Source organism: Plutella xylostella, chromosome 11 (assembly GCF_932276165.1).
Source record: "Plutella xylostella chromosome 11, ilPluXylo3.1, whole genome shotgun sequence".
Taxonomy (NCBI): domain Eukaryota; kingdom Metazoa; phylum Arthropoda; class Insecta; order Lepidoptera; family Plutellidae; genus Plutella; species Plutella xylostella.
Genome location: NC_063991.1, coordinates 3905993 through 3928274, shown reverse-complemented (window position 1 = coordinate 3928274; position 22282 = coordinate 3905993). Strand labels below are relative to the sequence as shown.

Here is a 22282-nt window from a genome sequence, read left to right as displayed (position 1 = left end):
TGTTCAAGATCTGATGTAATGCCGCAGTAATTTATTATAGTTTTATGGCTTATGGGTTGTTCTCTTTTTGATTTAGCATCAGGTAGAAATATCAGAACTGCCTTATGATCTGTCAGGGTGGTTTGCGGTACAAGGGTGACGGCAGACGATTTGGATTTCAAAAAGGTGTGATCAAGACATGATCCACTTTCGTCTCTTGTGACATATGTATGTGTAGGCAGCAGCCCATGCGATGCCATTAGATTCAGATAACTATTTGAGCCTGAGTTTGCAGAGCTGCTACATGTATGTATGTCGATGTTTATATCGCCTAACATTATTATTTCATTTGCTGATGAAATTGATGACAGGACCTTATCTAAAGATTTTAGAAATATATCCAAGTTCTTGTAGGAAGGTGAACGGTAGATACATACGACAGCAATATTATCAATTTTAAGAACAATACAGTTTCCTTCATCAAACTGTGGCTCTTCGACTATTACTTTAATATTGTTTTTTATGTAAACTACCACACCTTCATTTTGGTTTGCATTATTTGATGTTTTATAGTAATCATAGTTGTCTAGGGACGGTATATTTGGGCAACAAGACAGCCAGCATTCTGTTAAGACTAATATGTCTAATTCAAATCCTATTTGTTGAAGGAGCACCAATAGACCGGGGAAATTTCTACCTATGCTTCTAATATTTTGGGTTAAGCAAGACAGATTTCTACCCGATGAAGGTTTTAGTTTGCAACAGTCTAGCGTTGAACACGTGAAAGCTGAAGAAACCGTTATATTATCAATATCCGTAGATATTGCATTCAAACTATCGAATTTTTATTGTTTTATAATTTAAAATGTAACTTGTGGATGTACCAATTTGTAATATGTGAATGAAACGACCATAGAAAAATATGTGATGCAGTATGAAAAGATAAGTAGCAAGTATTTGAGATATTCCAGGTTGTTAGTATAGTTATGTGAATTTATTCTTGAGAGTGAGCGTGTGATTTTACTTTGGTGTAGGTAACTATTATGATCAGTACATTTTGCTGTGTTCAGCCTCAGAGTTGTAAGCACTTTGTTTAGGTGTATAAAGGAGACAATATTTACTATACTAGACATTTCGTTCAAAACAATACATGCAGTTAAGTAGTAATTAATAAAAAACAAAATAATCTCGAGACAGCTTTCATAATAAAAGAGTAGATTCGTTTTTAAACTTAAGTCTAGTCATTCATTTTGGCGCTTATCCTTGATTGATTTTAGGACATCTTCATTTTTTACTAAAATGTGAGGTGAGTGTTCATCTTTCCGGAGAAAGATATTGCCGTTTGACACCCAGCAGAACTTGTAATTCTCTGTCCTTGCAAAATCTCGTGCTAGAAAATGTATTCTCGTATTTTTAGGCGTTAAATGTTCAGATACAAATATAGGCAGTCTAGCTGTATCAATGCCTAGATGAGTAGTGCTAAGTTGCTCAGTAGAGTGTTGGCGATTGAACTTTTTGATGTGCTCTATAATTGTTGATCGTGCCAGGGTAGAAGACATCTCAAAAATGACAGTTGTTGCATTGTTTTTGTCGTTCTTTTTTGGCAGTCTGTAGACATCTCTTACTTGTGGGTTAAGATTTTCCAGTTTCAGTTGCTTTAAAAGATTTTGGATCATCTCGAACAAGTCACTCTTGGTCTCCTTTTGTTTTCGTGGGATATAGCGTATCTCTAGACATGTTTTCCTTAAGTTGCGTTCCATGTTATCAATTTTATCTGATAAAATGCTTATCTCTAGGGATGTCGATTTTTTCTCCTGTTCCAAACTGGTGATTTGTGACTGTATTGCCGTTATCTGTTCGGACATAAAGTTCAGGGTATTACCCATCTCCTGATTGTTTTTTTCTATTGTGTCTATCATATGTTTTTCAAGAGCATTTAATCTAGTATTTTGTTGGCTAAGCATATCACTCAACATTTTCTTAATGTCATCTTTAAATGAGACTAACATATCCTCCGAGTCATCATCCGAGAGACGCCTCTTTTTGTTGCGGGTGGATATATTCGGGCTTGAGCAACTCTCTTGGGATTGCAAGTTTGGGAGTGCTGCAGTGCGTAGGTCGTTTTCGGAGTTAGTTAAATTGGTAGGGGACCTTTGAAGAGGCATTTTTGAATCTTATATGATGTTATAAAACACAAAAAGCCAACTTGACAGTGGTTGGTCTCGAACCCACGGCCTCAGTGTTGAGTCTTACACTCTAACGCCTACACCAGTTAGACAAGTTACAGGTCAGTCCAATATACGGGAGGTATTATAGCGGTCAGCACAATGGTTGAGGTGACGTCTTGATTCTATGCGTTCCTGGTAGTGTCGGTGCAGTTAGAAATTGACTCACCGCGTTCGTCGCTAGATGGCGCACATTTGTCGTCACCTCTGGTGTTTATATGCGGTCCTGGTGGTCAGCGTATATCAAATTATTCCCGTAGGTCTCCTCAGGGATGTTTTGGTAACTTGTTGACTAGGTTTTTTATGCACTTGTTGAATACGGAAACTTTGTGTTATTTAAGATATTTATTTAATTATTTAAATAGTTTTAGGGTATTTTTAATTAAAATTTACGCAAATTTCGACACGTCTGTACCGTGACAGTGATCCAGCGGAAGAGGAGGTTTAAAAATGATGACACCGTGACAGATTTCAGATTTCTTCAGTCGTCGCCCTGGTGGTGGCCTGTTAGGAGCGATACCCACGCCATTTTATTTTTTATCAAATATTTCACAAAAACTGATTAAATCAACAAATTATGACTACAAGTATTATAATACATATGCATTTGCTATGGAAAGTTAATTTTCTAATCATTTTAGATGCAGAAAAGCCGAAAATTCTTTGAAAACATTTCGCCTTTTCTATTTGTTTACATTTTTTTATATAGAGTTACAGATGCATAGATAAAGGTAAACATTGCACATAATGACACTTATTAGATTCTCCGAATAAGAACTATACGGTCAATGCAGTATGCCAAAGCGCGAGCCTGTTTATATTCTGAGGGGTAATTTATTTTATTTTAACGGTTGTGTATGGTAGGTAAGCTACACAATATACAGGGTGTTGAAAAGTAAGTTCATAATTAGTTTTATTTGAAACCAAAAACCGTAGTTAATTAAAAATATATATATTTTAAGATGTGGTAGTCTGTACACTACAGGTTGTTAAAAATAAGTAAGTATTTTTAAAAATTGAAGATCTAAAATTTACATAATTTTTTAAATCTATTTAACAAGCTTTGCAAAAAAGCGGTTAAGTGCGACTGTATCTCGCCATGAAAAAAATGAAATGTTTACTGTAGCTATGAATTTTATGCGTTACAAGTGGAATAAAATACCGCATAATATTATGTACAACTATGTAAGAGCCTAGTTTTTAAAAAAAAACTCATAAGAAAATATTAAATACACAGGTTTTTTAACCCCTGAAGGAAATAGAGGGGTGTTATAAGTTTAAAGTAAGGGCTGAATTTTTTTTTTAAATTAGGGTGATAGGTAATGTATATTTTTAATGATTTTTTCAAATAGATAAATGTTATACCATTTTTAAATTGCCATAAAATTACCTATAGTTATAGTTATAGAAAAGGGCAGGGCTACCAGTGCCCATTCGCCACTGCAACCTAAAAGATCTATAAATTATGACTCCCCATGCCGAGTCTCACTCTACAGGCCCAGGTCTTTTATAAACCTGATATTACCTATACAGGATGTTGCAAAAAGGGTATACTGTGCCGAAAGGGTTTGACTCAGGGGTTATTCTGAACAACTTTTGTTCTCCAAGTTTTGGAAATTCTCGAAAAATAAATTCGGTCTCTATAGTAAAAAGTCACGTGATCGAATAAGTTTCTATGTAAAAGGTTTTGTTACGTGAATTTTCAAAATTGTAGAAGAAAAGTGGATCAGAATGGCACCTAAATCCACTTTTGGCTAAGCTTTATACCCTTTTTTCAATACCTTGTATAAAATATCGTCAGCGTCACCTTAGATCGTAATCATCGTAACTCCTCGTGACCAAATTTTAGAGGAGACAAAAATACTGTTTTATTTGTAGTTCTAGTTGGCATACTACCCACCTAAAGTTTTTTTTAACTAGCCTAAAAATGATTTGTTTAGACAGTCTATCTTCCTGTTCAACCGCAGCCTGAGTGCCAGTGACTCAATGACTGAAAGGAGGCCATTAGTGCTCCTAAATAAATAAAGCAGGCCTGTAGATTATCTTTCAGTGTACCGACACATCTGATTGCTGTAAGAGCCTGATAAGCTCTTCGAACGAGTCATACCTCTGTGGTGGTACGGTTTCGACCTTTCGGACAGTCAGTTTGGCATCCAAAATGCGGATTCGAATAGTGGGTACAATACTTTGCGTTCGTTCACTGTCGGAGCAGGATAAGAACCACGGGCGAGTTGTTGCGCTGGCTGTTTGCTTAAAAATAGTAACCGCGTTCAACTCTATCCCCTAGAGGGCGAACCTTTAGGGCGGCTCTTGTATACCATCACTTGTCTTCTTATCTGCAGAAAATTGACAGAGGTCATACGTGTCTAACAAGTACATTAAGGATGCGAAAAGAGAGGGTTTGTTTTCACTGAAGAAGTTCAGTTGCGGAGTTCCACAGCGGTAGGTCTTGGACCCCTCTGCTGTGGAACTTGGCATACAACGCGGTCCTGCAAATCAAGCTCGCAAACGGCGTTAGCACAGTGCATTTTTCTAATGTCACACAGGTCGTGAGGTAGGCTGAGAGCCTCCTTCGGGGATGACATCCCAATGATTCATTACGAAAAAATTGCTGCAGCTGTGCTCGCCATGCAGTGCATGGGCTACTTCCAAATCTGGGGGGCTGTTGCAAAGGAGTCCGTTGCCTCTATACGGTACGGGTTCCGTGCGATCTATGATCCTTCCGGGAGCACCTGTCTTGTCAAGTCGAAGAGAATGGCTCGTATTCGACGCAACCTGCAGTACTGGTGGGATTGGTTGGAGGACAGGACAGCAGGAAGCTGCAGCAGCCGTCATGCTGTGATTCGACGCATAGATGCAAAAAAAAGTTGAAAGTAACTTCATGTTAATAAAATATTAGATCTTAATTTAACAACATAACATTGCAAAAAAAAATTAACATTGTTGAGTATGTTATTGTAATTTACTAAAGTAGTAATAAAAACAAAGGCTTATTGCATAGTTTTCGTTCACGTTCGCCTACATCGCACGTTGTATATGAGAATAAAGGGTATAATTACTAAGTTTTCTTGTTTAAAAATCACGGTTTGGGGTTTAGAGGAAAACAAATGGTAAAATGCGGAATACAGTTTTTTTTTTCGAATAAAGAGGAAAACATGTGAATTCAAAAAACGTTTCTATTGACACCAAAGAGTACTTTTCGCCGAGAAAAGTGGAGTTACAATGTTTGCGATCTAAAGTGATGATAGAACTAGAACTTATTTTTTCAGTTCACCTGCTGTTGAGTGAAATCGTAATTAGGTAAATGACTCCTTGACATGAAAATAACTTTTTTTTTATAATCGTTATAACAAAACCGTTTTTTTTAATACAGCAATATTTGTAGGTGTACTTACAGTGAGCAAAAGAGCGCAGCAAGGTGTAAATTTTTTGGTTTTTAAGAAACAAAAATATTATTTCTATCATATCCCAAATACACATAAGTACTTAAAAAAAAATACACACTCTCGCCTTGTACTAATGTACTCCCTTGCGGGGGTACTTACATGTTATTATTTTTCTGGTGACCTCCCCATATCCCTTTGCCAGCTACGTAACCTTTTGTGACACCCTGTATATGCAGAGTTCTGCAAACTACTGTTCTGCTTTTGAAACACCAAAAAAAAACAGGTCGTCTAACTAAAAGGTCACGTGACCAAAAAAAAATTATATGAAGAAGCGTTTTTTTCATGAATATAAAAAATTACGTAGGATAAAAGTTTTTCAGAGTGACGCCTGAGTAACGCCCTTTCGGCTAACTATACTTTTTTTATTACACGGGGGCAGAGTTTAATACAACACCCTGAACTATTAAACTCTGATAATATTTTCGCGATTTTTTTACATTCTGATTTCATTTCCTGGCTTAGAAATAACATCAATAACATGCTGCACACGTAGGTTTCGGCATAGTATTAAACCCTTTTTGCAACAACCTGTATAAATATCGGCACGGGTACGACTTTATATATAATTCTCTCTCAGCCTTCTGTAGTCCACTGTTGGACATAGGCCTCTCCTAACGATCGCCACCCCAAACGGTCACCCGCCATCTGCATCCAGCGGCTTCCCGCTACCTTCCGCAGATCATCAGACCAACGGGTTGGGGGGCGACCGACACGCCGTTTGCCGACACGGGGTCTCCACTCCAGAACCTTTCTACTCCAGCAGTCGTCGGCTCTGCGGGCTACGTGGCCAGCCCATTGCCACTTCAGCGTGCTAATCCTTTTGGCTATGTCGGTAGCTTTAGTTCTCCTGCGGATTTCTTCATTACGAATCCTATCTCGCAGGGACACGCCTAACATAGCCCTTTCCATAGCACGCTGAGCAACTCTGAGCTTGTGGATAAGCCCTTTGGTGAAGCACCACGTCTCGGCTCCGTAAGTCATCACTGGCAACACGCACTGATTGAAAACTTTTGTTTTCAGACACTGAGGTATGTTTTCAGTGAAGATGTGTCGTAATTTCCCGAACGCTGCCCATCCGAGTTGGATTCTACGAGCTACCTCTTTATCGAAGTTGGATTTACCTAATCGGATCACTTGTCCTAGGTAGGGATACTGATCAACAACTTCGATGGTGACACCTCCTACAGTTACGGGCGATGATGAAACATGTTCGTTCGACATGACCTTTGTCTTGTCCATGTTCATTTTCAGCCCAACTTGTTTAGAGGCATCATTGAGGTCTGTGAGCATTTCGCCTAACTCCTCCAGCGTTTCCGCCATAATAACTATGTCATCAGCAAATCGTAGATGAGAGATATATTCGCCATTGACGTTAATGCCCAGTCTTTTCCACTCTACAAGCTTAAAAACATCTTCCAGTGCACAGGTGAACAGTTTCGGAGAAATAACATCTCCCTGTCTCACGCCCCTTTGCAACTGGATCGGTTTTGTGTTATGTTCGTGTAATCGAACTGACATTGTGGCAGCATTGTACATACATCTCAACACCTCGATATAGCGATAGTCTATATGGCACCGCTGAAGAGATTGAAGCATCGCCCAGAGCTCAATAGAATCAAAGGCTTTCTCATAGTCCACAAACGCTAGACATAAAGGTAGATTATACTCCTCGGTCTTCTGTATAACCTGCCGAAGCGTGTGTATGTGATCTATGGTACTATAGCCTTTTCGGAACCCGGCTTGTTCGGGTGGCTGGAAGTCGTCGAGTCTTTGCTCGAGACGATTCGTAATAACTCTCGAAAACAGCTTGTACACATGACTCAGAAGTGCAATGGGTCTATAATTCTTCAATAGGGCTTTGTTGCCTTTCTTGAAGAACAAAGTCACTACACTTCTGCTCCATGCCTCCGGGCTTGTGCCTTCGAGTATGACGGAATTAAACAGCCTCCGAAGTGCTATTAAAATCGGTCTACCGCCGGCTTTCAGAAGTTCTGTTGTTATTCCATCATCTCCCGGAGCTTTGTTGTTTTTTAGCTGTTTGAGAGCTATACTAATCTCGTCTAGACTGACGTCCGGAATATCTTCGGTATAGTGTCGGGTGAGTGGCGCTCGGCTGTCGTGAGCACCGCTGGTAATAGGGTTTTGTGTTGTGGTGTATAACTGTCCGTAGAATCTCTCAATTTCTCCCAGAATTTCGGGCACTGATGAAACGGTGTTGCCAGTGTCGGTCTTCAGTTGGGTCAACAGAGTCTGCCGAACAGATCGAACTCTAGCAAAGACTTTGGAGCCCTTGTTTTGCTCTATTGCGTCTTGAATGCGCTTGCAATTGTAGCGTCTCATATCGCAACGTCTTGCTTTGGCGATCTGTCTGTTTAGACGTCTGTATTCGACCATATCAACTGAAGACTGCAACCTCATTTCTCTCCGTTCTCTTATGAGACTCAGAGTCCCATCTGAGAGTTTTTGAGGTCCTCGGTTGGTTCGGGACGAAAAATATTTCGATCCTACCTCTCGGACAGTTTCCACAAACCTATTATTTAAATCGTCAACTGTAACGCAATTCTCTAAACATATCAGGCGGTCGCAAAGCTCAGACTGAAAGCTTTCGGGATCCTGGATTTGAGCAGGAGTAGGACGGAGCGTGGACTTCATTAGACGGGAGCGTTCTATTTTGCAGTTTATATTCAAAGTGCCTCTTACGAGTCGGTGATCGCTGCCGGTCTTAACCCTACTGATCACTGAGACATCATTGAATATGTGCTTCTTATCCGTCAATATGAAGTCGATCTCGTTTTTAGTCTTCCCATCGGGGCTAATCCACGTCCACTTCCTTTGTGGCTTCTTCTTGTAGAAGGAGTTCATCATATAGAGGCCCTCCTTCTCCAAGAAGTCAGCCAGCATTTGCCCACGATGGTTCCTGACTCCAAATCCATGTGACCCCACTTTCGTCTCGCCGCCTTCTTGTTTTCCGAGTTTCGCGTTAAAGTCTCCCATCACCACCGTGAAATGAGTAGTGAACTTACGCAGGGCAGACGATACGTCTTCATACGCAAGTTCGACCTCATCATCGGTGTGCTTAGATGTGGGTGCGTAAACCTGTATGACCTTCATTGAGTATCGTTTAGATATTCTCAGGATGAGGTACGCAACCCGTGTCGACACACTTCCGATTTCAACGATGTTGTTGACGAGGGACTTGTTGACGATGAACCCGACACCCCCTTGGGACAGTTGGTCGCCCTCCCGGTGGTACAGCAAGTTTCCGGACTGGAGAATTTCCGTATCCTCTCCCTCTCGTCGGACTTCGGATAACCCTATAATGTCCCATTTTAACTTGTTGATTTCCTCTTCCAGCTCCTCTATCTTCACGTCTTCCCTCAGTGTCCGTGCGTTATATGTTGCCAGGTGCAAGGGTCGGTTGGGCTGGTAGCCGACTCTCTGCCGGAGATTCTTCGCACCCCCTGCCCCGCCGTTACCGTGACCGCTACCGGAGTCCGGGATAGCGGGGCTGCCGGGGACTGGGGGCCGGGGCTTTGTTTTTTCCATCATTAGGAGGTGTATTTGCCATAATCACCGCGCTTGGCAGGCGTGTTGGTGATTCTCCTTTTTTACGGCGGGAGATCGCCGCCTCTGCTAGGAGAGGAGGTCGGGTCGATTTACCGCCGCCCGACATTCGGCGTTGTCACTCGTTAGCACCACCCAGGGGGCACGTGTAGGGTAACTAGGGTTTGTACCTACGGACGTGAGCGACAAGCCCCCCTTATATATAATTAATTTTTAAATATTAAAAATACTTTCAAATAAAAATAAATATTTTCGTATCACAAAACAATATTACTTACTTAGTATATTTTTAACAAAGTGGCATGTCTTCACTTTTATGTTTTCGAGTACTATGTTAAAATTTCATGTCATTGTCCGTAGAACGCCCCGCATACCTCAACCCCCCCTCACTAGATTTGACAGATTCTGATTTTCTTCCAGCTTTAGTGACAGCCTTAAACAGAAATTTTGGCAAAATTTAAAAAAAAACTTAAAACTTAAATAACTCAGAAATGGTTGATTTTCGGATAATGCATTATGGGGTTCAATCGACTGGAAATGCCTTCGACTACAACCCATTTAAAGGAATACATTGACTTTCCAATCACGCTGTATATATAATATATTATATTTATTTATAGTTATTAGATATTTATTTGTTGTTTTATTTATTTATTTAGTGTATGTACTGTTTAAGTAGTATATATTCTATGTATATATATATATATAATTTTGTAATTTATATATATATGTATATATAAAAAAAAATTACAAAAAAAAACAGTACAAAAAAACAGTAGAAAAAATCAATGCATAAAATTATATTCTTAGTGACAACTTACTTACATTATTGTAATAAATAAATAAATTATCACATCACCGCCGACCATCAGGGTCACTAACCACGACGACCGAATGGCGTAGTGGTTAGTGACCCTGACTACTGACCCGATGGTCCCGGGTTCGATTCCCGGCTGGGGCAGATATTTGTTTAAACACAGATATTTGTTCTCGGGTCTTGGATGTGCCCGTAAAATGGCAATAGGCCCGCCCTCTATTACATTGGGACTAACATAACACTCTGGCGAAAAGTGGGTGCAGCAATGCACCTCTGCCTACCCCGCAAGGGAGTACATTAATACGAGGCGTGAGTGCGTGTTTTTTTTTTTTTTTTTATCACATCAGTATTTGGTGCATGCATACCATTACAAATAAAATTACATAATTTAAAGCTAGTCATAATATATTATTTTATAGATTGTAAGCAAAAAATTCACGTAGATTATAATATGTCTTTGCTACTAAAAGTTTTTTTAATGGATTTTTAAACTGAATCATAATTACAACAGTCTCTCTTATAACTTGCGGTAAATGGTTATTTTTTTTAACAGACATTCCAAATATACTATTATCGAAGAGAGCTGTCATCCTCGAGAATGCACAATAGTTTATGTTCGTGCCTTTTACTCTTTAACGTTGTAAATGTGTTTAAATTCGATTTGACGAATACTGCAACTTCATAAATGTACAAGCTTGGTAATGTCATCAGTTTAAGTTTTGTGAAATGTGGTTTGTACTATGTTTCCTCATGTTTCCCGGATCTCACATTGTTGTCAGACTCCCTCAGAATCATATCGCTGTGCTGCGGTATGAAGTAACTTGTGTCTATTCAAAGCACTTCTTTGGTTAAACAGTTTTTTGCAAATGTCACATTGGAATGGCTTTTCGCCAGTGTGAATTAACTTGTGTCTTTTCAGTGTGGTGTAGTGTCTAAATGTTTTCTTGCATGTACCACACTCGAATGCCTTTTCACGAGTATGAAGTGACATGTGCGCTTTCAGGTAATTCTTTCGCATGAACTTTTTATTGCATGTTTCACATTCGAACCGCTTTTCGACACTATGAGTTAACATGTGAATTTTCAAATAACTTATGCGGTCGAAAGTTTTCTTGCAAGTTTCACACTCGAATGGTTTTTCTCCAGTATGAATTAACTTGTGTCGTTTTAAATCCGATACATATCTGAATGTTTTCTCGCAAGTTTCACACTGGAATGCCTTTTCGCCAGTGTGAACTAACTTGTGGCCCTTCAAATGATGTCTTCGGTAGAATGATTTCGTGCAAATGTCACATTGGAATGGCTTTTCGCCAGTGTGCATTAACTTGTGCCTTTTTATAGCACTTCTTTGACTGAAGGATTTCTTGCAAATGTCACACTGAAAGGGCTTTTCCCCAGCGTGAATTAATTTGTGTCGTTGTAAAGCCGATATATATCTGAATGTTTTCTTGCAAGTTTCACACTGGAATGGTTTTTCCCCAGTGTGAAGTAACTTGTGTCTTTTCATCGTGGACGAATACCTAGATGTGTTCTTGCAAATGTCACTCTCTAATGGCTTTTCGCCAGTGTGAATTAACATGTGCTCTATCAAGCTTCTTTTTTTGCTGAATGTTTTCATGCAGGAGTCACACACAAATGCTTTCTCACGTAGGCATATGATTTGTTTACGTTTCACAAGAGAAGCCGAGGCTTTAGTTGAGTGAGTGGTCTCGGTGTGTGTGCTCGTGTAATGTTCACTATACGCTTCAGTGGTGGGGAACAACACTGCACACTGAGCACAGTAACAGTTATTGTCCAATAGAGATGTATAACAGTCTGTAAGCACTAAATTCACTTGTAAATACTTTTCTAATATTGTTATTCTCCTGCTATTTTCTCCATAAGAGTTGATCGTGATCACTGCATCTGGTTCAGTATCATTACACATGTCCTCCTTCTTAATGTTATTGTTGTCCAATTCTAGGATACCGTTCACATCTTGTTCTTCGCTACTGTTCAGTTTTATTCTGTTGCTATAAAATTCATTCAATTGAAAAACTTGAGAGACTATTATATCAGATCCTGATATTTTATCGCCAACAACAGTTTTTGTACCATCAACATCCATACATATGATGTCAGGTTTGACATCTGTGTTATGCGTGGGGCACACAGGAGGAAGACTCCCACTGTTCTCCGCCAAAGTGCCATCCAGTTGGTTTTCATTTCTCTCCAGAACATGCGTTTCTAATGGAGTTTCTGAAAGGTATAGGATATAAGAAAACCTTCAATTTATATTTCTTTTAGCCCAAAGAGCTCAAAAGAGATAATAGAATTTTACCTGCACTTATATTGAAATCAATTATTTCACTTTTCAAAATGGTAAGATCTGGAAACACACTTCTCAAGGCCGGGTCATTCAACAGATCATGCTCCTCTATGTCTATGTCGTCCTCCATCTTATACTGCTCATTTGCAGAAACAGGCACTAGAAATAAGTGATAGTTCTTAAGAACATACTTTTATATTATCATAGTCTGAGAGCTAGAAGTGAAACCACCCTTATACAAATAAACACAAGACCATGTAATAACAATAATTTAGTACTTATACAACTCATAAGGCTTTAATCACACTGTTCATTGACTTTAGTTCACTGTAATATACAAAAACACTAGGGGCCTTACCAAAAAAAATTAAGACAGTATTTATCAGGTGTTTCATGCTGTCAAACACGTACAAAATATGTCAAATTCCGTTTTAAACACTTGTTTAACAGTGTTTTAAGTTTTTTGTGGTAGCACAGTAGTAGTTTAAGAGCTTTCCAATGCTAGTGTTGACTATCTCGACTCGAGATGATGTAAATCTTGATGGTTATAGAGATCTCTTACCTGCGTGAGTGAGTATCACTTGTTTCCGCAGTTTATTGACCAATAATTAGCAGTTTTGAGAGCTGTACGTTTCTTATGCAATAAATGAAATTCTAAAGATGTCAATAGGTATTTATTAAAATAATATGATTAAATTAAACGCTACAAGAGAAGTAGTATTAGGTTAGGTTAAGTGTTTTGTTTTTTTTTTTTTTTTTTTTTTTTTGGTAATTTTTTTCCCTTTTCACGGAAAAGGCTAAGGGCATTATCCCATACCGCCTGGTCTTATTTAATTTTGTCTTCTATGTGATTTTGTTCAAGGCCAAAGGCCTTGTCTTTCGTTGTAATCTTCAAATTTTCTTGTAAATATAAGGTCGAAACCAAGTCTTTAGTATTATATTGTCGAGGCTTATAGCCTTATCTATCGTTAAGTATTTTGTCATATCAGGGTACTGTGTATTTTTCCGGTAAGTATTTGTTATTTTTTTCATACATACAGACGAATTGAGAACCTCCTCCTTTTTCGAAGTCGGTTAATAAAGTCATAAATGGGGTAGAATGTATCCGTATTCTTGAGAAGATCCTGAATAGAGCGCGGGACATCCAGGGCTTCTTTGTATAAATCCAGTAAATTGTCAATAAGAATAATCCTTTGTATATTAAATGCAGAGCAATCAAAAAATATATGATCCAGGGATTGAATTATATCGTTATTACAGTATGTGCAATTTGGGGAAGGTATCATTTTTAATCTAAAAAGGTGTTCATTGAATCTGCCATGTCCAAGTCTTAAACGACAAATAGTTGAATAAAAGTTTCTGTTTATAAATTTTCCTTTGATGAACCAGGGTTGAGTAATCTCGGAGTTGATAGAGCTGTACCATTTTCCTTTAATTTGGATTGTTTCATGCCAATGAGTCATCCATTGGTCTTTTATAATATTCTTGATTAAAACTTTGCAGTCTGAACCTGGCAACTTAATATTTTTAATAGGTATTTGTTGGATATTGGGATTTTTTACTATGGAACTGGCAAGTTTATCGGCGAGGTCATTACCAGAAACGTCAATGTGTGAAGGTGTCCAAATAAAGCGGATTTCTCTGTCTTGATTGAGCCAAAGCCTGCTATAAATCTGCCTGATGTTGTATATGATGTAATTTGTGCCACTACTATAAGAAGGATTTGATAAAGCCATTAATACACTCATGTTGTCCGAAATTATCAACCATTTCTTGAAATTGAGGTTAGTTGCTTCTATGTATTCTAAGGCTGCATAAATGCCCTGAGCTTCTGCTGTATATATGCTTGCGTTAGAAGGTAATCTTAAGCCATGACCCAATTTATAATCAGGAACATAATATGCCATAGAAACGTTATCGATACATTTAGAGCCATCTGTATAAATTTGCTTAAAGTCTCTGTATTCATCCAATCTATTGTAAACAGCATATTTGTCAGTCAGTGTCCTATCTATTTCAATGTTAAGGCTACAAAATTTGCTTCCATATGTTCCCCCATAGCAGGGCAAGGTGGTACTATTGTGAATATTATATTCACTCTTAAATGTTAAAATCTGTTGGATGTTATGACATAGGAAATGATAAGAATTATACTTCAATAGTTTGGAAAGAAGAAGATTGTCAGTTTCAGACAACAATCTTAGAATAAAATTGTATTTTAAATGACTAAATCTGATATTTGGACACAAGTTACACTCAATTTGCATTGAGTTAATAGGAGTTGATTTAAAGGCACCCAAAATTAATCTTAAATTAATATTTTGAATCTTTTCAAGTTTACTTACTAAATTTGAATCTATGCAGTAACAGAAAAAACTATAGTCAAAGTGACTTCGAACTAGGGCTTTATATAAAGTTAAAAGAATCTTGGAATCGGCCCCCCACTGAGTGCCAACCAAAGATCTCAAAATATTTGTAGAACGTAGAGCTCGCTCTGCTATGCAATCGACATATTTATACCAAGACAGGTTATGAGTAAATATTACTCCCAGAAATTTTGCAAATGGATGAATTGGTATCAAATTATTATTATACTGTATCTTAACTGTTGAAACTTTTTTCTTTGAGAATACTACTATTTTACTTTTAGTAGGGCTAACTTCTAGATTTAAATATTGAAAGTAACTATGAAGTTTTTTTAAAGCTAAATTTAGTTTTTTACTTGTGTCTGAGATGTTATCACCACTGCAATAAATAGCCAAATCATCAGCAAACTGTAAATTGTTTACTTCTGATCCTAACATTTCATTTAGCCTATGGATATAAAGTATATACAAAAGAGGACTCAAAATACCACCTTGACAAACGCCTTTAGTAGATAATCTGGGTCCATAAATTGAATTAGAGCTAATTTTTACATAAACTTCCCTTCCACTAATGAATTCATGAATCCACCTTACGCATTTTTCAGGTATTCCCAAAGAAGAAAGAGTTGTACATAAAACTGAATGGTTAATGTTATTAAATGCGCCTACAATATCAAAAAAGATACATATAAGATGTTTATTACTGTTAATGGCAGTGTTAATATCATGGAAGAGATGACCTATACTTTCTCTTGCTGATCGACCACGACGAAACCCAAATTGATTTCTTGGAAGGATATGATTACTTTCAATATAAAACTCAAGACGCTGTTTTATTAGTTGCTCAAAGAGTTTGCCTGAACAGGATGTTAAAGCTATTGGTCGGTAAGAATCTGCATCATTTGGGTCTTTTTCTGCTTTAAGAACTGGAACCAAGCAATCTTGCTTCCATTCTTTAGGAATTATTGATTTATCCCAGAGTAAATTTAAAATGTGTAAAAATTTGTGTAGACTATCTGTATTAATATTCTGTAACATTTTGTATGAAATGCAATCTAAGCCAAAGGTGGTGTCTCTACGTGATTTAATTGCTGCTTTTAATTCATCTAAAGTGAAAGGAATATTAATGTAACTATTGGTGGGGTTAATTGAGGTATTATTTAAATGCAGTGGTTGTGAAACAAAATCAGGTGTATATTTTCTTAAGAAGTTATTAATCCAAGATGATTCACTATTGTTATGGAGTTTGGTATTTTTACTGTAAGATTTATTAAATTTACGCATAGATTGCCAGATCTTTGAAATAGGAGTTGATCTATTTAAGTCTGAACAATATTTATTCCAACTATCTGTTCTCTCTAACTTAATAATTAGTTTTTTCTCAGCCTGAAACTTTTTAAAATTAATATAATTTGATTCACTAGGATCCTGTTTGAATGCAATAAATGCTTCTTTACTTTTTTGCACAGCATTAGCGCACTTTTCATTCCACCATGGAAGAGGAGAATATCGATATTTAGGATGGTTTCCTGCTGGCTTACTATTATTATTTACATTATGGGATTTCGTTCTAAACATAGATAGATCTACCACTTTATTTAAAATGGTACAGAAGTCATAGTACGACTGTAAAGGATCGGAACAATTAACATTAAATTCTTTAATTAAATTATTGGCTAGCTTTGAGTAATTTGCCCAATTTATTAGACGTAAGTTTGGTCTTTTTACTTCTTTTATGTAATCTTGAGAAGTAAAGTTGTTTAAAGTTGGATCGCTAACTGTATTATATAGAATATCTGTTATTGTGGGTAGATGATAACTTCCCAGGGGATCATCATGAACTGTCCAGTTACAATTAAGAGCTATAGAAGGACTAACTATTGTCAAATCTAAACCATTTGGTCTCCAGATATTTGTTCCTACTGTGGTTGGTGAAGTGTCATTTAATAAAACTAAATTGCAATCATTTATAGAGTCCAGGACATCTCTTCCACGAGCACTGACGGATTGACAGCCCCAAATGGTGTGATGAGCATTAAAATCGCCTGATACAAAACATGGTTTAGGTAAAGAATCAATTAAATTTACTAACTTATTTTTTTTAAAAGATGGCGTGCAATTTGTTGGTATGTACATACTAACTAAGGTGAGAGAGCTATTATTATATATTATTTTAATTGTTATATTTTGGAGTGAGTCATCATAATATGTATTTAATCTATTATATTTTATACTACTGCGAATGACTATGGCAACACCATTATGTTTATTACCACAATCATTGCGTTCTATTGAGTATCCTTTAATATTTAAGCGTTGTGTAGGCTTAAGCCATGTTTCGCAAACTAAAGCTATATCAATATTATTATCATACAAAAATTTTGTAAAAATATGTCGATTACATAGCAAACTTTGAGCATTCCACTGTACAATCTTTAATTTGTTTGTGAATTGGAACTAATATTTTTTGTTTCACTGGGGTTGCAAATATCATTCAATACTTCTAACACATTTTTAGAAGATATTGGGGTATCTTGGGTCTTATTTAATGTTATCATTTTTATGATGCTTTGCACTAAAAGGTTTAGTGCCTTGTCATTACTTTTCAATAGAGACAGAAGATCAAGAGGCTTCTTTGGACCTAGAGGGGGGAAACTTTCATTATTGAATATGTCAGCAAATGATGGTGGCTTAACTTTCTGTCTGTTTTCCTGGATTTTTTTTTGTTTGATTGGACACTGTGCTGAAATACTGACATGATTGCCATCGCAGTGGAAGCATTTTGCCTTTTCAATAGGTGTTGTGCATACTTTGAAAGAGTGCTCTTCTTTACAGATGGAGCAGCATTCCGAGTTCTTACAAAACTTTGCTAAATGGCCATACCTGAGACACCGGAAACATTGCTTGACTGGCGGAACATACGCTGTAATATCATGCCGCCATCCGTCCAAGTCGACGTAGTCTGGAAGAACTGACGTCGCGAAGGTGATGGCTACAGTCTGCAGGGGCTGTAGAATAAAATTGTTGTCAATCTTTGTCCTCTTTGTAAATCTCCTTACAGATATGATCTTCTTGTAACTAGACAGCATGGTGAAGATTTTTTTGTTAGTCAGGTTGGTAGGCACATTTTTAATAATACCAGTAATTTCTGTGCTTTGTGCTGGAATGTTAGCCTTAAATTGATAATCCTTTAGAAACGTGGAGTTATTCAGAAAGGCATTTGCAAGGCTGGCCTTTTCAAAATAAATTGCAATTTTAAATTTGTTCATCGATCTTAAGTATTTTACCCCTTTATTGAATCGTTTAATGCAACTCGATATGGACATAAGGTCTCTTGTTCCAATGGGCATCTCCGCATTGGAGGACTCTACGAAAACAACAAACTCTGCAGCTCCGGAATCCTCTGGGTAACGCCTCTTGTAATCTGTAACTAAGTAAGGTTTTGAAATATCCAAAACTTCGACCTCTGATTCGGAGGACGTCGTATCGACGTCGGACTTTTCACCCTCATCATCCTTCTTCCTTTTTTTTCTTGTTCTCACCTTCCCCATTGCTATTTTTTAATTTATTGTGTATGTAACAAACTTTTTATTGGTTTTATTAGTAATTTACGTATTTGCAGTAGTTTTAATTAATATTATTAATAAATTTTTCGAAAATCCCGCCTGGTCTTTTCAATGGTTCCCGCGCTTTTTCTTTTGTTTTTTTTGGAAACAGATTATTTATCTGTCACTGACTCACTGTCACTTGTCATGTGCAGAGAGGTTAGTTTATTTATTTCACAGACTAACCCCCAAATTCAACCAGGTACCTGTCAACAGCAAGCTCTTTATGTCTTTCAACGAACTCCAACAAAATAGACCTGTTTTGCATTACACAATTCACACACACAACACAATCTTCATACACATAATATCTGTTTTGTTGTAATGCAAAACAGGTCTATTATGTGTTCTTTCGAAACACACAGCGTTGAGTGAAGACTTGTTTGTTATCTGCTGGTGAAAGAGATTAGAAAATCTAAACGCTATGTGATCTCCTTTTTAGGTAAAATATAATAAAGATTCCTGTTAGACAACATCATAGTTGTAAAGGAAACATACTTAAAATGCACCTTCATCATAAAGGTACTTGCACCTAAAAGAAAGAAAATTAATTAAAAACAAAATTTATAAGTACATAGGTACTCTAGTTAATGATCAATAGGTGTGTATCCACTACATACCTAGTGTGATACACAACATGTCACATACTTACCTACACTTATGATCTGTAAGTAACTATGTTGCTAATGGGATCATAAATCATACCATTATTAATTTAAGTAAGTAAGTATAACATAAATAAGCCTAGAACTAGTAAAGGACCAATCCAGGTGTGAGGAATACCTATCAATTTGTATTACATAGGCCCTCTAGGTAATACATAACCATAGGTAATTTGTACCTATTAGGTAGTCATACACTTGTATAAGCTGCTGGTGTTCCAGTTTAAATAAATAAATACATATTATTAGGTAATATTCCTTTTTAGTTGAAGTAAAATTGAACTTTATAAAGCACAGAAATATGGATTGTATTAGACTTATGTCACTGCACCACCCTTGCTAGGTAGTTGAATAGCCTACTGCAATAGGATTACATGACAGCTGCTGTCTATTAGTCCAGTCAATAAATGACTCAAAATTAGGTGTAGAGTGCGTGAGCAGGTAACTAAGCGATTCCTTCAGAAACTTGTTCAGGGGGCTTAGGTTGTTAACATACCAAAAGTCCTGACTCCTAGGTGATGAGCGGGGGGGAGGAGGGGGGATAAAGGTACGAATTTTTGGTTTTTAGCTTATATCTCGAAAACGGTGCATCGGAGAGAAATATTTTCAACTAATGATCATATGTTTTTTTCTAATTCCTAACCGTTTTCGAGCTATTACCCTCGGAAAAAGTTGAAATTTACAAGAAAAATGTATTCATGTCAAAACATTCATAAACATTGCATCATATTGTCTAAACCTATTGATAAATGAAAAAAATGAATAGAAAAGAAGTTGTAGATTTTTAAATTCCCTTTTAGAATATATATACATATGCTGGTTAATGTCCAACCCACCTAAAGGTACAGCTATTTTACTCACAGTTAACCTTACTAATTCGGTGAGCTATGTCAGTGACTCTACCAAAATGCAAGTTTAAAATACCTCTAACTTTAGGCGGGTTGGACATTGACCAGCATATGTAATATATTCTAAAAGGGAATAAAAAAATCTACAACTTCTTTCCTCTTCATTTTTTTCGTTTATGAATTGGTTAAGACAATATGATGCAATGTTTATGAATTTTTTGACATGAATACTTTTTCTTGTAAATTTCAATTTTTTCCGAGGGTAATAATAGCTCGAAAACGGTTAGTAATTAGAAAAAAACATATGATATAAAAGTTTTAGATAATTTTAAGACCTCCATTTTAGTAGTTTATAATATTTGTCTCCGATGCACCGTTTTTGAGATATAAGCAAAAAAACAAAAATTCGTATCTTTATCCCCCCCTCCTCCCCCCCGCTCATCACCTAGGAGTCAGGACTTTTGGTATGTTAACAACCTAAGCCCCCTGAACAAGTTTCTGAAGGAATCGCTGAGTTACCTGCTCACGCACTCTACACCTCATTCCTTGACTGGACTATATGTGTACACTATCATAATTTTCCTTTTGAGATATACATGGGTGATGACTAGTCTCTAGGTACACGGAAAAATTTATAGATGTACCAATTTCAATCAAACATGACTAATTTTACCAAGATTTTACAGGACCAACAGTCTTTAAAAAGTCAAGCCTGCATGTAGGTAGCAACCTACTTAAGTAAAGGGCCAGTTAGAATAGAAACAGCTTTTGTACAGCTATTAGGCTTACACCCTTCTCTCAGGTTGAAATATAAAGTTTCAGAACCGCTCATCATCTCTATCTATACTTGATAAACAATTTACTACTGCAATATAATCCACCATAAATGCAAGTAAACACTTTATAGGGACTATTCAATAGCCCAACCAATATGGATAATTGGATAGGTATTTTCACAGCCATCAGTCATAGGCTCCACATGATGTAGGTATATGGTATACATATAAAAATCAATATAATATAGGCACCTTACCAGATAGATCCTTAGAAAGGCTCATAAAGGCCAAATGTTAACACAACTTGGTGAACAAAAGTCCAGGACAATAATAGGCACTTAGACTTGTAGCTATCTCATGTTTGTACTCTCCAGAGACTACAAACTTGTGCAATGTTGGTAATAGAAAGCTACCTGGGCAAAATCATTTGACAACCACCTGCCATGTGGGTACACTAGATGAGGAGTACTCAAATCCGGGCTCAAACAATATCAGCCAACATAGTGGTAAAATATGTGCTGTGGCATACACCTTGTATAGGTGATATTAATGCCAATGTCTACTGAATAAACATTCATTCTGAAGTCAACTTTACTGTCGTAATCACTGAGCTCTTCCTTATGGCAAGCCTGTGTTAGCTATTAACCCTAGAGTGCTCGCGCTATGAGCATTTTGCCGCCCTCAGCAAATAATGTTTATTATTTTGTGAACTATGCACTCCTCAAGGTCCAGCGTCCATGTAGCTGCCCTCTCGGTCTTCTCTACATGTTACGTAAATTTGGAGAAATTCAGTGCACAGGTTACAGCAGGAAGAGAGAATTGAAGAGAGTGTGTCACACGGGGCGGCAAAATGCTCACTGCGCGAGCACTCGCGTCAGTGAAATTAAAGTTATTTTTTTTACAATTGTTATGAAATATTGTTAGTTTTTCAGTCTTTTTTGGTAATAATAATGTAAATTAATTTAGGTATGTGTCTATTTCAGTTTACATTCGATTTACGATATAACTTTGTTAATTTACTAACAAGTTAATTTTACGAAGAATTTACCTGGAAAAATAGCTCTGCCTATAACTACACCACGTATAACAATAGAATCTTACATATGGACAGTACATAAGTGTTTTTTATTGGTCCCGTGGTACAAGTCTCCCGTTTTGTACCACCGGACCAACAAAAAACACCCTAAAGAAGGGAGGGTACATGCCTATAACTATGTCCATATAAGAAAAATAGCAGGTCAAAAAAGGGTGCAATACATGAAGAAAGTTACTGTGCAACGAACACTTTAAGTTCATATTTCAGGATTGTATTGCTGAAATAAATGCTCTAGATGACGATAAAGTCAATTTTTTTTAATAATTTTGAGATTTGTTGATTTTGTGTGGCTTAAGACACATTGATACCTAAAAGGTCAGAAATTTTCCCAAGGCATGAACAATAGGTCATGTTATAGTGAAAAATTATAATATTAAAACTATAAATATTACTTTTTCTAATACCATATGATTCATTTTATTCAAATTAAGGTCAACCGGGGCCAAGTCGCCTACGGGGCTAATGCCTCGAATCCATTTATCTTCCGAAAAACATACTTTAGAACTACTGGAGTCATCTGCCATCTATCTTTGTAACTGAAACTTTTACCTCTGACCAATAGATGTCGTATCCGGGTAAATTTTCTTAAC

At 37.0% G+C, this 22282-nt stretch overlaps 2 protein-coding genes across 5 annotated transcripts in view; both read right to left on the bottom strand.

The window, feature by feature from the left end:
- Window positions 1–22282, bottom strand: part of LOC119693291 (zinc finger protein 1 homolog) — a 538991-nt gene that overhangs the window by 135003 nt on the left and 381706 nt on the right. The gene's annotated exons all lie outside the window — the stretch shown is intronic.
- Window positions 10390–13080, bottom strand: LOC119693348 (zinc finger protein 184-like). The gene is made up of 3 exons (XM_048623984.1): window positions 12902–13080; window positions 12352–12498; window positions 10390–12269 (listed from the first exon to the last, which is right to left on the bottom strand). Exons 2-3 carry the CDS (start codon window positions 12467–12469, stop codon window positions 10807–10809), a joined length of 1581 nt encoding a protein of 526 aa, XP_048479941.1. The 5' UTR covers window positions 12470–12498; window positions 12902–13080; the 3' UTR covers window positions 10390–10806.